The sequence below is a fragment of the Carassius auratus genome, chromosome 20, assembly GCF_003368295.1.
Source record: "Carassius auratus strain Wakin chromosome 20, ASM336829v1, whole genome shotgun sequence".
NCBI lineage: Eukaryota > Metazoa > Chordata > Actinopteri > Cypriniformes > Cyprinidae > Carassius > Carassius auratus.
Window position 1 is genome coordinate 25,852,607 of NC_039262.1, and position 16,035 is coordinate 25,868,641.

The following is a 16,035-nucleotide window of genomic DNA, read 5'->3' on the forward strand; positions in this document are numbered from 1 at the left end:
CGGTATCAAAGCATCCTGGGCCTCCATAACACCTCAGCAGTGCCCCAGGCTGATTGCCTCCATGCCACGCCACATTGAAGCAGTCATTTCTGCAAAAGGATTCCCGACCAAGTATTGAGTGCATAACTGAACATAATTATTTGAAGGTTGACTTTTTTTGTATGAAAAACACTTTTCTTTTTTTGGTCGGATGAAATATGCTAATTTTTTGAGATTGGAATTTTGGGTTTTCATGAGCTGTATGCCAAAATCATCAGTATTAAAACAATAAAAGACCTGAAATATTTCAGTTGGTGTGCAATGAACCTAAAATATATGAACGTTTAATTTTTATCATTACATTATGGAAAATAATTAACTTTTATAACAATATGCAAATTTTTTGAGAAGGACCTGTATATGCGTGGGTAGTAAGTTTTGAGGAAAACAATGTAGCTGAAATAAGGCCATAAAACCCATACTGAATAGTTCTGAATAAGACTCTTGAGTAAACAGTCTTGTACACTAGAATATTTACAACAACATTATGTGAAAATCCTTCTGCTTGCTCATTCACAAAGAAACAATATATTGATTTAAATTTTGTAAGAGATGTTTTGTGATAGACAAGCTTAATGCGAGGGAGTGAAAATGGCCATGAATATTTAGTGATTCACACCTGAGAGACAAAGATAACAGAATGTGAGGAGACTTAGAAAAATTGCTTTTTAAATTATTTGCATTTTATTTACAACACAGTATAATCAAAACTTACATAATGAAGCATGGAAATACCAAAGACGCTTTAATATGCTGTGTGTTTTATTAGACAGGTGACGACTACACAGAGTAGCATTGTAACATAACTGTCAAACGTATCTAGTATGATTTTTCTCCGCATACGCACGACCAGAAGGAGCACAAGCGGTCACTGTGGCATAATAAAAGCTTCGCTGCTTTCGAGCCATGTGTCGCGCTCTATTCATTTTCGATTCTCAATTCTCGTTTCATTTCGACTGCTTTCAGCATCACCCTGCTTCATTCGACTACGTTAATAAATCATTAACAAATCCAGGAACATGATTTCTGCTTGAGTCGCGTTGGATTGTAGCGGCGGTGGAGATGAAGAACAACAACTTCCATGATTCCACACACAGTCACCAAACTACTCCTTTGTTTCTTTGTTTTGTTTTGAATGTGCGCCCTCTAGCAGCGAAAAAATACATATTGTGCCTTTAATTTATATGTTCTATGTATTCTACAAATTTAAAATGAAACATTGTGTTCATTAAGACATTAGAGATGAATCACGGTTGGCATGAATCACACAGACAACTTTTATGAAGTTTTTTGTTTTGTTTGTTTTTGTTTTTTGGAGCATGGTTTGGTAGCAATAAAGTGCGATCATATGGAAATAGAGCTACATAAAGCTCCTTAAAAAAGTTACTTCAAAAATTTTCATTAGAACAGCATGAGTAAATAATGACAGAATATTTAGTGCACTAAACCAAAAACATTATTTTGTAATATCATTCTAATTCTTTTGGGCATATAGGTAGGAGAATTTCGAGCTCATGCCGCTGAATGGACTGCTAATGTGTCTGCTGAGTTTAAAGAGACACGCCGGCGATTGAGTGTCGACATTTACGACAAATTCCAGCGTGCTGCATCTATCAAGCGCAAACTTTCTGCTGAAATGAACCTTAGCCCACCTGTCAATCCTCAGATGACACCAGGGAAACGTGCACATTCAGTTAACCTTGGAGATGAGAGAGAGATGTATCCCTACACGCTTGTACGAAACGGAAGCTTATTCCTCAACGGTCTCATCCCGGATTATGCTGACCATCGGGATATCACTAAAACACAAACAAAATGAACTGGAATTAAAGATCTTCACTGTGAAAAGTTCAGGTGGTTCTGTGAAAAGATAAGATTTTCAGAAAAAAGAATACGACAGAAAAAATAAGGGGGCAAAATAAAGACTTCACATTTTATATAAAGAAAATATGCCCTAACTTTTAGTGTGGACAAAAATCATTGTTTTCCATTAACAGCCATGCAGAAGTAGCCATGTATTCTAATTAATAATTTTGTTAGCCACGTATAACAAGTTATTTATATTTATATGATTACACATCAACATACTGTAGATTTTTCACAAGCTTTCTGTGGCAAGGCTCTTCACGGCATGACAGTCTTTTTGCTGCAAGAATGGGCTAAGATTGAGCAACTGCAATTGAAATGAATGGGAATGCTAATGGAGAGCTCTCCTGAGCACACTACAAGACTATATCTACAAAGCCTGACATTTGGTTCTGCCAGCTTAAAGAAATCACAACCAGAAGAGACACAGTCGACAGGTAGGTGTACCTGACTATAGCAGACCTGCTGTCAGTCATGTCAAAATGATCATATTTATCAGATGAGCACACATGAACATCACCACAATGTCTTAATTCCCAGTGACAGAGACTTCTTTAAGGATAGATTTAACCCTCCTAAGAAAATAGGATCACACATTGGCTGCTGACTGGTTTTATTTTATTTATTTAATTATTTTTAGATCTTACATAGTTGATAAATTCTGTTTCTCAATTATTTGTACACTCTCAAAAAAAGGTACAAAAGGGATCACTGGGGCAATACCCTTTCAAAAGGTACTGATATCATACTGTTATATTTATACTTGACTTGTTAAAATTTACATTTGAGCTAATAAAATACACCCTTTAGGGGTTAGTAAGGAAACACTGTGTATCCCTATAAGCCACTATATACATAAATTTGACTCGACTTAATGCATATAGTCAAAGACACACATTACTCTTTTAAATGTTTTATGATCTCACCCATTTAATTTGTGTGTGTGTGTTTTCAATATTGTTGATGATACATAGATTTCACTCAAAATAATTAAAAACAATGTCAATGTCACAAATGTCAATGACTGCCTTACAGACCTTCCCAATGATTTCCTATGATTCACCTTTAACCACAGGCAGCCAATGTGTGCCTTTTTTATGACCGCTCATCAAATTGAAGGCTTCTCTGTCTCTCTCTCTCTCTCTTTCTCTCTCTCCCACTCTCCCCAGATTTTGTATTTATAAAAAGTAACCAAGTTTTGGACTCAAAAAATGAGTGAAAAGCTTTTGGGGCTAATGCAGCCACTGAATGTGAGGTCTGAAGTGGACTCGAAGGCAGCAGAAGTATCTGAGCACAGGGTGCTGAAGTGTAGGGGGTCACTGTGGAGGCAGGTATAAAAGTTCTTCTTGGAACATATTGCTCCAAATATAATCAACAAAGCTTTTAACACTGCACAGTATTTGTTTGTGCAGAGCTGCTTCAGTTGAACCATTCCCATTTTTGATGTGCTGCATGACTACTCCAGGCATTTTTCCTGTGTCCTTGCTATTCGCTTAAGTCATGCTGTTTCTGAGGCCAAGCTGCTACTTCAGGTCAAGTGAGAACACTCTCAACAGCTGTTTATGCTTTTAAAAATTCACAGCGTACACTACAGTCTGTGGATTCATGACACCCGGGAAACATGCTTTTTAACAATTCATAAAACATTAATGAGCCATTTGAGATTTTAGTATGGACATAAAGGTTAGGGTCATGACTTACACAGTGGGTGTATTTTAGGACCATTTATTATTTGGTTATGGGATCTGAAGCATTGTTTGGACTCACAACGATGCATGGCATCAGACTTAAGTGCATGGGAGAAGAGCATGAATGTTTGGTTGCATGTGGATTTAACCTTCTCTCTTTTTAACATTATTCAGATACTCATTATGGTGTTCTCAAATAGCGCTTACAAAATCAGCTTTAGTGTACAAAGCAATGGATTGCACTGAAAATTAAGTAGGATACAAAATAATTTTTTTCAGTTGCTGATATATATCCTTGAGCGTGGCCATCTTCAACATATGCAGATTAGACAAGCTCAAACCATTGACCTTTTCCCATGCAGACACGGTGAAGAAGGATACAAGGAGAGTAATTGGATTTCAGTGGGAGAACATACCTTTTCGCGGATCCTTATCCTTATGTTTTGTGTTTAATTGGGAACAGGTACCTTCAGTTCATGGTTAATTATTGTTTCCCATAGCAACGCTGACAGGCTCACAGAAGGCCATCCAGTGTGTAATCAACTAAAGCTGTTTTGATATAAAGAGAGAACGCATTTAAAATAGTCAGCTACAGTTGAACGCTTTATTTCATGTGAATCCTTTTAGCAAACATACACTACCACTCAAAAGATGGTACTTTTTACTTTTGGTCATCTTTGGTGTCAGATATTTCTGCTGCCCTGGTCTAAAAATCACCTTCTGCAATCCTGACCATGTTGTATGTCATGTATTTAAATGGAAATTTACTTTGGTAACGCTTTATTTTAAGGTGTGCTTGTTACACAATACATGTACTTATTATAATAATAACAACTATAAATTATGCATAACTTCATGCAAGTAGCCCGAAGCCAAACCCTAATCCTAACCCTAACTATAAAAAAAGTACATGTATTTAATTAATATTACTCAGTAATTAAATGTATAAACACACCTTGAAATAAAGTGTACCCACCTTTTGAATCTGATTATGTAAAACAGATTAGATGTTATTAGTGACCACTAGAAACAATCACATCTACTCTTACTGAACCTACTGGATTTCTTTCATGATGGTTCATTATTGCTGTGCTGATGCCTCAGTTGAATGTAACTGTACTGTTCTGCTAAGCGAGCGCTGCAGTCTCTATCATCCACATCGCCCGGCTGAGACGGAGAGATGCAGTTGCCATGGAGATCTGAGACACGCTTTGAGCCACAGCTCCACTCTGCTGCGAGGAATACTACGGTTGCCAAGCCATGACCATACATTTAGCCCTCCTTGTACCCACTTGATGCTCTTCAGGGAATGAAGCGTTACAGATAAACCACATACAAGCCTGTTTACAGATGAGATGTGTCCTCAGATGATTTACTCTGAACGAGGCAGGAACTGATGTTTCTCTCGTAGTAGACTCACAGCTGAAAGCATCCACGACTGACGTTTATAGATGAATTGTGCTTTTTTTCACGGTCTTGAAGGCAACTTAAATGCCCTTTTCTTGTACAGGACAGCTCTGGCTGAACATAATGTACTGATTATTTCAATATGATTGCGATATTTAATCCTATTCTGTTTTGTATCTGCTTAGTTAACAACACAAAGAAAGAAGCAATTAAGATCTTCAGGCTGTTTTTTAACTGTGTGTGAACCAGATTCTGTGATTGACGATTTCATTTACTGTGTATCATAGTCATAGAGCTGCATCACAACTGATTTCTGAAGGCTTTTGAGAGCCTCATGTTTATGAAACTGGTTGCGAGTTTGAGACGGTTGTAACCCTCACAGTCACAATGATGAGCACGGTGAGCTTCTTCTGGCGTCAAAAGATGAACAGCAGAGGTTAGACAAAGAGTTACCATAACAAAATGACCTGAAACTGAGCTAGAAGCATTTACGTTTCTGTTCTTGGATGGAGTTTGTTCCAGACTGAATCTTTTATTAACCAGATGTACATCGAGTTTCTCTAAAAGCACAGATTCTTTGTGAAATCTGCCATACTGTATGTGAGCATGCAAATTCAATGCAGTTCAAATTATTTAGCACTTTGTAATAATATATAATATTTCTACACCATAGGATCACTTAATGGCAAAGGTCAAATGTTTTAATAATAATCATAGTTGACAAAAGATTGTATGTTAGTATATTGGTGCTCTGCATCTTTAAGCCAAAACACTGGGAGTAAAGCTGATAATTAGTGTGATTGTAAACTGCACCAGCCTTTTTCAAATAAACTGAATCACATACATTAGGTGTGTTTTCAATGGCTGTTCTGTTGCAATAAATCTTGACAATAAATGGGAATTAATGGTTGTGTGAAAGTTTTTGAATGCATCGTTGTGCGTATGGCCAAGTCACTGCAGCACTGATATATGTTAATACTATGATTGCAATAAAGCTTGATCTAAAATCCAGAGGATCACTTGTATCTTCCCTATATATCTCATCCTATTGCCCAGAACCTAAAACTTACTCTGTGGTAAATTATAGACATAAGTGACTTTCTATAAAGATGCTGTTAATGACTTGACTTGAAAGCTTTCTGATAACAACACTATTCTTTAAAGGTACCATAACAGCAATATATCTGCTGCAGTTATGGAACAAATTAAGTTCTGACTTTTTCAGTCCTTTTAAAAAGATATTTGAGATTATTTTAATTGCATTCCCCATTTGATGTTTAACTATTATTCTTTATTATTATTCCTCAAAATTAAATTGAATTAAATATAAATAGCATTCATTGGGTTGCATCAAAAACTATACAAAATAAAAGTCTGAACATCCATGTAACATAATATATTAACATTTCAATATTTCTGCTCATTAAAATGGCATAAAGTCGGTAATTATTGAGCTCTTATTGAAGTCATTTTTTTTTACTCTCTGTGAAAGTCCTATGAAAAGAGTCACAAAATTAGCTCATCTTCCCTTAAGATAGTGTAAGTTAAGTTTATCAAATGGAGTATATTTCTGAGTACATTACTCAGGAAGTAAAGATATCTTATAGATATCAGAGACCTCAAGACTGCTTAGAAATCACATTCCTCCTCTGCTTGGGTCTTATCATAGGGAAAACGGTCAAAGTTTATATTGCAAGGACACTGTAAACCAAAGAAAACACAAAAACACCATCAATGAAACAAAATTTGTTACTTGGTGGCTTTTCAAGTTTTAAAAATTTGTCCAAATTCATCCATTAGCCTCCTTTGATCATTAAAAATATATTTAAGGGAGTGAAGTTGTTTCTCAATTTCAAAAAAATAGACCCTTATGACTGGTTTTGTGGTCCATGGTCACATGCAATTTTGGGGTGTTCCTCTATTCACATTCAAAATACAGTATTCTTATGTAAAATTATTTACTAACTTTTAAAGTTATTTCTGCATTTTATTACATTTGAAATTTACTGAACTTCATGCATTAAAGCTGCAGTCGGTAACTTCTGACGCTCTAGCGGTTAATAAACAGAACTGCTTGTGTCTTGCGGAAGAACATTGTAGCCGGAGCTACTTCTCTCTGTTTATGTCTATGAAGAATCACAAAGTTACTGGGTTACTCCGCCGCGGTACCCCCGAAGCAATCTAAAATAGTCTGAATATAAACACTTATTATAGGTGTACCCTAGTGATTCAGGACAAGCTAAAAACACGGTTTGGAAAATGGATTCATGGTGTACTCGCTTATTATATACATTTTTCTACATTTTGAACACAAACAAAGTTACCGACCGCAGCTCTGATTGGTTGTTTTTTACCGGGAGCGATGTATTTCTGCAAATGACAATAGGACACTGGGAGGAGCCAGAGGAGCTTGATTTTTTCACAGATTATCTGTCTCATATTCTACTGTCAGGGCATAATGACAAATATGTAAAAAAATATTTTTTTTATGTAAAAAAAAGTTCCCTACAGCACCTTTAATGTGAACTGTGACAGAACAAAGTGATAATACTACACATTAGTGCCATAGTATCCACATATGCATACAGTGCAACAGTTAATAAATACAAATAAATACATAACAAATATGACTTTGCATTTCTATAAATAAATGATTTTAACTGTGTTAGCTTGTTACCCTGTTTATATACAGCCCTGGTGTTTCAATGTAATGTCCTGTGTTCCTTGTCATTTGTTTTCTTTGTTTCTTTGATTAGATCCTCTGCTCTGCTCTGCTCTGCCTGAAGATTACAGATTCTTCCAGTTTGTAAAACATCAGCCTTCACCCAATTTAACTTATTTGATAAAAAGAAAATAATCCAAATAGCAAATAAATAAATCACTGTTGCCACAGGTGTGGATTACATGACAAAACTTTATTATTTGCCCTCAAGTGTCTCATAGATTAGAACAGCAAGTGACCAGACGTCAGCAGCAAAGTCATGACCCTGCTTTTGAATGATTCTGATGATATCTTCTCACCCCGAGAAAGCTCTTTTGCAATAACAATAAAAAAGAGCATCTTTTAGTGGCCGTATTAAACTGCCAGAGTGAGAAACTAATGAGAAACAGTTCCTTGTTTAAATACATCACAGTTGCATGTTGCATCACATTAAAACATAAGGTATACGTGTTATAGACACTATAGCGGTATAAGACAGGAGAAGCAGGGAAAAGGGAATTTCATTTGTTTTACCAATTTGACATACAGTATCTTTTGGAGTCCAGCGTGAGGTTTTCTGTTTCAGGTTTCTATACAGGATCCCTGGTATGAGGTATGCAAAGGCTTCAACTACACACGCTGTTATGAACACGGCTATATTCTCGCCTTCTGCAACATGACGACACGTGCGCCCACATTCACACATTCAGACAGCACTAATTAGAGAAATACATATCTGATAGCAAACGGATTATAATTAATGGTCTACCATATTATGCAAGACAGAGGACACTAATGCGTTATGCATTTTCCAAGATGTTCTGAGTGGTTGTTAATGCATTGTTATGTGGTTGCTAGGGTTTTCCTGCTAGTTTCTATGCAATGCACCAACACAGCAACAGCAGTTGTCATAAAGATGCTTGCCTTAGTAAACAACACTGAATCATTTGTGAATCTCTTACGCCTTTTTCAGCTTGTTCCAGATTTCCCCACCAGAACAAAGCTCCATGATCATATAGACGTATGCAGCCTGATCAACACCAGAAAGATCCAACTGGTTTTTCATATGTGAAAGTCTTGAGCAGAATAAGATGTGATTACAGGTTAGCTGCACTAACCTGACAATGAAGTAACATTGGATCGCCTGGACAATTTCCTTTTCTAGAAGAATGTTTCCTGCCTTTTTGCAACAGCATACTGTTTACTGATCTTCTTCGTGTCAAAGGGCATTATGTGCCGCAAGGTAGTTACATTGTAAATAAACAACCCATCATCATTAATCTGGCCCAATTAAAAGCAGTCAGAAAACCCTTTGTCTATGCTCTCCTCTCATACCAGCTCCAGGCTCATACAGGCTCTCCTTGAGAACGTCCCTCCTGGTACAGTACAGGGACGAGATCTTTCAGCTTTAGAGAGGTTTCTGGCCTGGAGACAGCAATACTTATAATATATAATTCAACAGAAATGACAACATAATACATAATTCATATTATAACTCATTTAAAGGCTGTAGACAGGCTGTATGCTTAGAAAACCCCAGATTCATACAAACTCAGGCTTAGAAAGATGCCAGTGAACAATTATAGAAAACTACACTATAATACACTAATACTGTACATCATCTATTCCCTACAGTATGTCTAACAGTTTGAATTTAATATAGAGATTCATTTTAGTATCTACACTATTGTTCAAAGATTCAGGATCAGTTCAGATTTTCATATGTTTTTGAAAAAAAGGTCTTGTGTTCACCAAGGTCGCATTTATTTGATCAGAAATACAGTATAAAAACAGTAATATTGTGAAATATTTTTAAAGTTTAAAATAACTGTTTTCTTTTTTAAATATATTTTAAAATTTAATTTATTCTGATGTGAAGCTGAATTTTCAGCATCATTACTTCAGTCTTCATTATCACATGATCACTCAGAAATCATTGTAATGTGCTGATTTTTTTTTTCTAATATGCTTTAATTATTATTATCGCAGTTTTCTGGAAACCATGATATAGTGTATTTTATTAAGGATTCTTTGCTGAACAGAACATTTGAAAATCAGCATTTATTTAAAATAGACATATAACATTAAAAATGTCTTTCTTTATCAGTTTAATGAACTGATTAATCAACATAAACAAAACATAATAAAACTATTCCTTTCTTTAAAAAAATGATAGTTTTAAACAGTAGTCTGAAACAAGCTTAAATCTAAAAATTAAAAACACTTAGCAATCTAAAACATGAATCCAGCCAGAGAACAGAACGACCAATAACAGCTGAAAATGAGCCAGCTGTGAACACATCAGTGTAGCACAAAATATTTCTACTGTCTGACAGATATGTCATGCTTTATAACCTGTCAGGTAACTAGTGAAGAAATCCTCTGTGCTTGTGAAGCTGTGCTTTTTTTTGCAAGAATTGATTTATGAATAAAAAATAATTTGCTATTTGTCTATGCTTCATATTTAGCAAAATCAGAAAACACCACTGATCTGTGTTTGCAAAATGATTTTCTGATGGCTTTTCCCCCTTGACGATATTATATACAGGTGCTGGTCATATACTTAGAATATCATCAAAAAGTTGATTTATTTCACTAATTCCATTCAAAAAGTGAAACTTGTATATTATATTCATTCATTACACATAGACTGATATATTTCAAATGTTTATTTCTTTTAATTTTGATGATTATAACTGACAACGCCCAAATTCAGTATCTCAGAAAATTATAATAAAATTTAAGACCAATACAAAGAAAGGAGTTTTAGAAATCTTGGCCAACTCTAAAGTATGAACATGAAAAGTATGAGCATGTACAGCACTCAATACTTAGTTGAGACTCCTTTTGCCTGAATTACTACAGCAATGCTGCATGGCATGGAGTCGATCAGTCTGTGGCACTGCTCAGGTGTTATGTGAGCCCAGGTTGCTCTGATAGTGGCCTTCAGCTCTTCTGCATTCTTGGGTGTGGCATATTCCATCTTCCTCTTCACAATACCCCATAGATTTAGGAACATAGGTCAGGCGAGTTTGCTGGCCAATTAAAAACAGGGACACCATGGTCCTTAAACCAGGTCCTGGTAGTTTTGGCACTGTGTGCAGGGGCCAAGTCCTGTTGGAAAATGAAATCTGCATCTCCATAAAGTTGTTCAGGAAGCAGGAAGTGCTCTAAAACTTCCTGGTATACAGCTGTGTTGACCTTTGACCTCAGAAAACACAGTGGACCAACACCAGCAGAAGACATGGCACCCCAAACCATCACTGACTGTAGAAACTTTACACTGGACCTCAAGCAACATGGATTGTGTGCCTCTCCTCTCTTCCTCCAGACTCTGGAAGCCTGATTTCCAAAGGAAATGCAAAATGTACTTTCATCAGAGAATATATCTTTGGTCCACTCAGCAGCAGCCCAGTCCTTTTTGAAGCGAGACTGTTCTGATGCTGTCTGTTGTTCAAGAGTGTCTTGACACAAGGAATGTGAAGCTGAAACCCATGTCTTGCATACGTCTGTGTGAAGTGATTCTTGAAGCACTGACTCCAGCTGCAGTCCACTCTTTGTGAATCTCCCCCACATTTTTGAATGGGTTTTGTTTCACAATCCTCTCCAGGGCGCAGTTATCCCTATTGCTTGTACACTTTTTTCTACCACATCTTTTCCTTCCCTTCGCCTCTCTATTAATGTGCTTGGACACGGAGCTCTGTGAACACACAGCCTCTTTTGCAATGACCTTTTGTGTCTTGCCCTCCTTGTGCAAGGTGTCAATGGTCGTCTTTTGGACAACTGTCAAGTCATCAGTCTTCCCCATGATTGTGTAGCCTACAGAACTAGACTGAGAGACAATTTAAAGTCTTTGCAGGTGTTTTGAGTTAATTAGCTGATTAAAGTGTGGCACCAGGTGTCTTCAATCTTGAACCTTTTCACAACATTCAGATTTTCTGAGATACTGAATTTGGGATTTTCTTTAGTTGCCAGTTATTATCATCAAAATTAAAAGAAATTAACATTTGAAATATATCAGTTTGTGTGTAATAAATTAATATAATATACAAGTTTCACTCTCTGAATGGAATTACTGAAATCAATTTGTTGATGATATTCTAATTATATGACCAGCACCTTTATGTGATTGCATCTGCAATATTGTCATCACTGACATCAAACTCACTCTTTATCAATGGCTGTCCAGAGGATCTCTCTGCATCAAACACAATAGAAGATATAATGCCAAAAGATGCTTTACATAGCTTCTCTACAGATGAATCAACATTCAGTATGTCTTAATTTGACACAAAGCTGGTATATTTTCTTCTCTTCTATATTTTCTAACAAGTTCTTGGATGAGATATCCGTCATTTACAAAATTCATGAGTCTGAGCACAGACATTTAATCATTTAGCAGACAAGATATTTACTATTTATAAGAGAAAATCACTTCCTCCATAGAATCAATTATCTTTCTGCGCATCTGTTAGGGCTTTCAAAGTGCGAGCCCTGATGGAAACAATTAAAAACCACAAAACTCACTCAGCAATAATACACTAATATATACAAACAGTGAGAACCCAAAGCACACAACATGTAAAGCATCTGATATTTTACTAATACAGGCCAGTTACAGGAATGATGTAAAGTGGTGTCTCAAGTTTTTAGGAACCCATGAGTTGCTCTCTTTTCTTCTTGAATTTGTTGGTCATGATGCTTTGATTTGTTTGTCTCTCAAAACACCATAACTTCACCACAATGATGGCTGTGGGAAAAACAGCATCAAAATGTTTATTTACCAGACCAGCAGAGGGCGACCCAAATCAGCCATCGCTCCAAAATAATGAAAAATATCATGAAATTCACTACAGTATGTACTGACTTTGGAGGACGTTCTGCTGTTATGGTCGTATTAATGCATGTTTCTTTTCTAAAGTGTTGTAACCTTTTAACAACTGAGCACCAATAATAAGTCCATCTGAATTTGATAACAATTAGGCAGTCCATCTCATAGTGAAAAACCATGTAGCCAGGTTTGCCAGTTCTGTGAAACAATACCAGCCCATTTTCAATTCAAAACTAGCCCAGAATTTCTCTAGAAGCCCATGGACTTGGCAACACTGAATGTAGCTTAAAAAAATTAAATAAACAGAAGTTAAATCATATTGTAGTCTTGAAATTAGACTGTGAGAGAGAGAAGGGGAAAAACATTAGTGCAATAAACAGTCTAAACTGGCCTCACTTGGCTCGTCAGATCATCATGTCATTCATTAGTCTATTCCTCTGCCTCTCCTGCTCTGGCTCCAGCGGCGCGTCTCACAGAAGGTCATCCTCGATCTGAGATGCAGCATCTTTTGATGATGCTCTCCGGGGGCACTGCAGCCCATGCCTGGAGGATCTGATCACAGAGCAGCCTCGCCGCAGGCTTCTGGATTTTTCTAGATGGTGTGAGTGTGTGATTGCCAGACAGGAGCATCTCTGAATGGCTCGTTCACCATACATCATGATCCAACACTTGGAGCTGACTTGACATGCCCCTGGTTTGATCACAAGGTCACCGTTCATTGCCTGCATTGAGTTTTGGCAGGTGATGTCACATGTCCACGGAAAGTGCAGTGACAGATGGCAGATGTCAAAAAACAGGTGTTTGATCGACATGATCTATCTGATCCAGCTATCGTCTAAACATTACACTCTGACACACCGTACTTCCTGGCAGCTTGAGAGTTGTTGATGAGCTTAAAGTTTGCATCATAACCAGTCCTCAGCTGCTGGTTCACTTGCTTGACTTCTGAACTGCTGTGCCCACCATCATGTACTGTAAATTAGTTCAGAGGGCCAGCTTGCTTCAGTCCTGTGGGGAACATCTCTGGCGCCACCTATTGTTGCAGGTGTGTTGCTGATGGAAAAGTCTCGGCCCTGAATTTTTCAATCCCATTTCTTTCAGCTTTATTTCCAGGAAAAAGCACTGCCTGTTGTCAGACAAAAATCTCACTGGATTATTACAATTAATGGCAAAATGAATGTAAACTCATATTTCCTATTGACACACTACAGCAATAGATTTTTTGTTCTAATAATTTTGGCCACCAGTGTATATGGCACTGAAGATTGGGAAAATAGCTGCTGAAGAATTCAGCTTTACCATCACAGGAATAAAGTACATTTTAAAACTTAATAATATCTCACAATGATATTATTTTTGCTGCATTGTTTATCAAACAAATGCAGGCTTCTTTTGAAAATATCATCAAAAAGTCATATAATATTTATATGGCAGAAATAGTAATGGTGGTATGTTAACTGTGTTATCTCTTCTTCTTCTGTACATACACACCAGCGATGATGTAGAGACGGTCTCGCTCCGTACCCTCTCTGATGATGTCCTCACCAGACCGACAGTCCAGAACCCTCACCATCATACCGATCTGCTCCTCAACCAGACGACGGAGGAAGTCCTTCTTATGAAAGGCCTTCACGATCTGAATCTTCTCAATGATGGCCAGACTCATAGAAACAAAGCATATAACCTTTGGGGTTAGTAAAACAAAAGTATTTATTAAGTCAAGTTGAGAGACAGTGAAAATCAGATTTTTTTGCATAGCCAGATATTATTCAGATTTTGAAAGTCCGGAAACATAAAAAGGTTTATTTATTTTTTTCTAATATGATTCAAACACATATGGAGGTAGCTTGAGATCTGATTCCAGTCAGATTTTTACGATGCGTCTGAGTCTGGATGCTGTGGTTTCTCAAATCAGATTTAAATAGTGTTTTTCGACACACAATGATCATATCAGTGTTGTAAATGCCTGGAGTATTCATACAGTATCCAAACAAAGCTGAAGCCAGCTGTGACCACAGCATGTGACATCAGGATACAGTGAGTTTGTGTTGTATGACAGAGAGAGTCCTCCGCTCCTCCCATCTGATCTCAATCACTGCACTTCTGATCAGACTCACCTGTCACCACTTACCTAGTTATGAACTATATTTAAACACCACTTCCTCATACTCAGGTGTATATTTTCATCTGTATTGAGAGAATAGAAGACCTCATCTGCCATATTTACGTCCTGTTACAACCTGTGAAACAGAAAGATGATTGCTTCCAGTTAAGTGGCAGGTCTCCTTACTCTGTTTATATTTCTGTTTGGTTCTTGCCTCAGACGTTTGTGGTTTAAACCGTGTATCCTATCTTCTGTGTGTGATCCTCACCTGTGTGACAGAAGACCAGACCACGATGGATTCCAGCAGAGCTGCCTCATCCAGTCCTCCTGACACTATTGAGGAACGAGTTCAGCAAACCCTCCTTCCCTCAACCTGCACTGATAACTCTCCTCCTTCTACCCCTCCTCACCCGGTGTACGCCAGTCCCAGTGTCCACCCAGCGTCTCCAGCAGGCTCGGCTGAGGACTGCAGCAGCTTCCTTCTCCTGTGTGCTCTCATCTTTGAGATGTAGCCACATTCAAGCCTGGCATTCAGCAGATTCGTATTTTGGCTTGATCTAGACTTGACTGCATTTGCTCTTGAGTGTTGCATTCCTTCTGTCAGAAGTAACAAAAGATCAACAGTATTGTTAAACTTGTAAAGAACCGAAGCATTTAACATATTACTCTGAGCCTTTTTAAGAGATGATCGAAATACGAACTGCAAAATTTTAAATAAATGAATAAATATATTCCAGAAACTGTAGTCACTGTTGGTTCTTCACATTTGTTCCTCATTTTTCAATAGTATCATCAGTGTAATGCTAAATCGTCACAGAAGAGTTGGAATACAGAGCGCTTTTACTTAGGATTTTAATTTGATAATGCATATCCACACGTGGGAGTGAAATATTTTACATACAACAGAGCTCATTGTTGGTAACTTTAAGGCAAAGAGGTACAAATTTCACTAATTTCTAGCAACCTTCTTGCAATGTTAACGTGAGAAAACTGTGGTGTTCTACAAAACACTTGGTGAACACCTCAACCTTTATCAGATTAAGAAACATTTTTAATATTAAAATGTTTATGTAAAAGAAAGTATTGATTTAATGCCCCCTCAGAAAAAGCTGCTCTTTCAAAAGGTACAAGGATGTAGCTGCTGCAGCTAATATAAGGTACAAAGGTCTTTTTAAAGGGTACCACCCCAGTGACTGCATTTGTACCTTTTTGTTTTCTGCGGGTGCACACATGGATACATTATTTGCAGTTGGTTTAGTTTAGTCTCGAAGTCATCAGGGTCACTAATCTCTAGAGTTTGACTAACACTTAAGTGATTGTGCAACAGAGGGATACACATCCTTCTGTCTATTTCCATTATGACATAACATGTTCAAACTCAGTATGCAGTAAGCAAAGC

At 37.2% G+C, this 16,035-nt stretch overlaps 1 protein-coding gene and 1 long non-coding RNA gene across 5 annotated transcripts in view; both read left to right on the forward strand.

The window, feature by feature from the left end:
• Positions 1 to 5,058, forward strand: part of kcnk2b (potassium channel, subfamily K, member 2b) — a 55,718-nt gene extending 50,660 nt beyond the window's left edge. The window contains exons 7-8 of one of the 4 annotated variants that reach the window (XR_003294703.1): positions 1,535 to 3,236; positions 4,726 to 5,058. Coding sequence is in view for 1 of the 4 variants with exons in the window: in XM_026291640.1 (XP_026147425.1) it covers positions 1,535 to 1,858 (324 nt within the window). In the remaining 3 variants the exon portion in view is untranslated. Of the gene's footprint in view, positions 1 to 1,534 lie in introns of all 4 variants that reach the window. The other 3 variants (XR_003294701.1, XR_003294702.1, XM_026291640.1) reach the window with 3 other exon arrangements.
• Positions 5,059 to 14,702: 9,644 nt separating this feature from the next.
• Positions 14,703 to 15,376, forward strand: LOC113037869 (uncharacterized). The gene is made up of 2 exons (XR_003274702.1): positions 14,703 to 14,800; positions 14,916 to 15,376. It is a non-coding gene; the product is annotated as an uncharacterized LOC113037869 (long non-coding RNA).
• Positions 15,377 to 16,035: the final 659 nt, after the last annotated feature.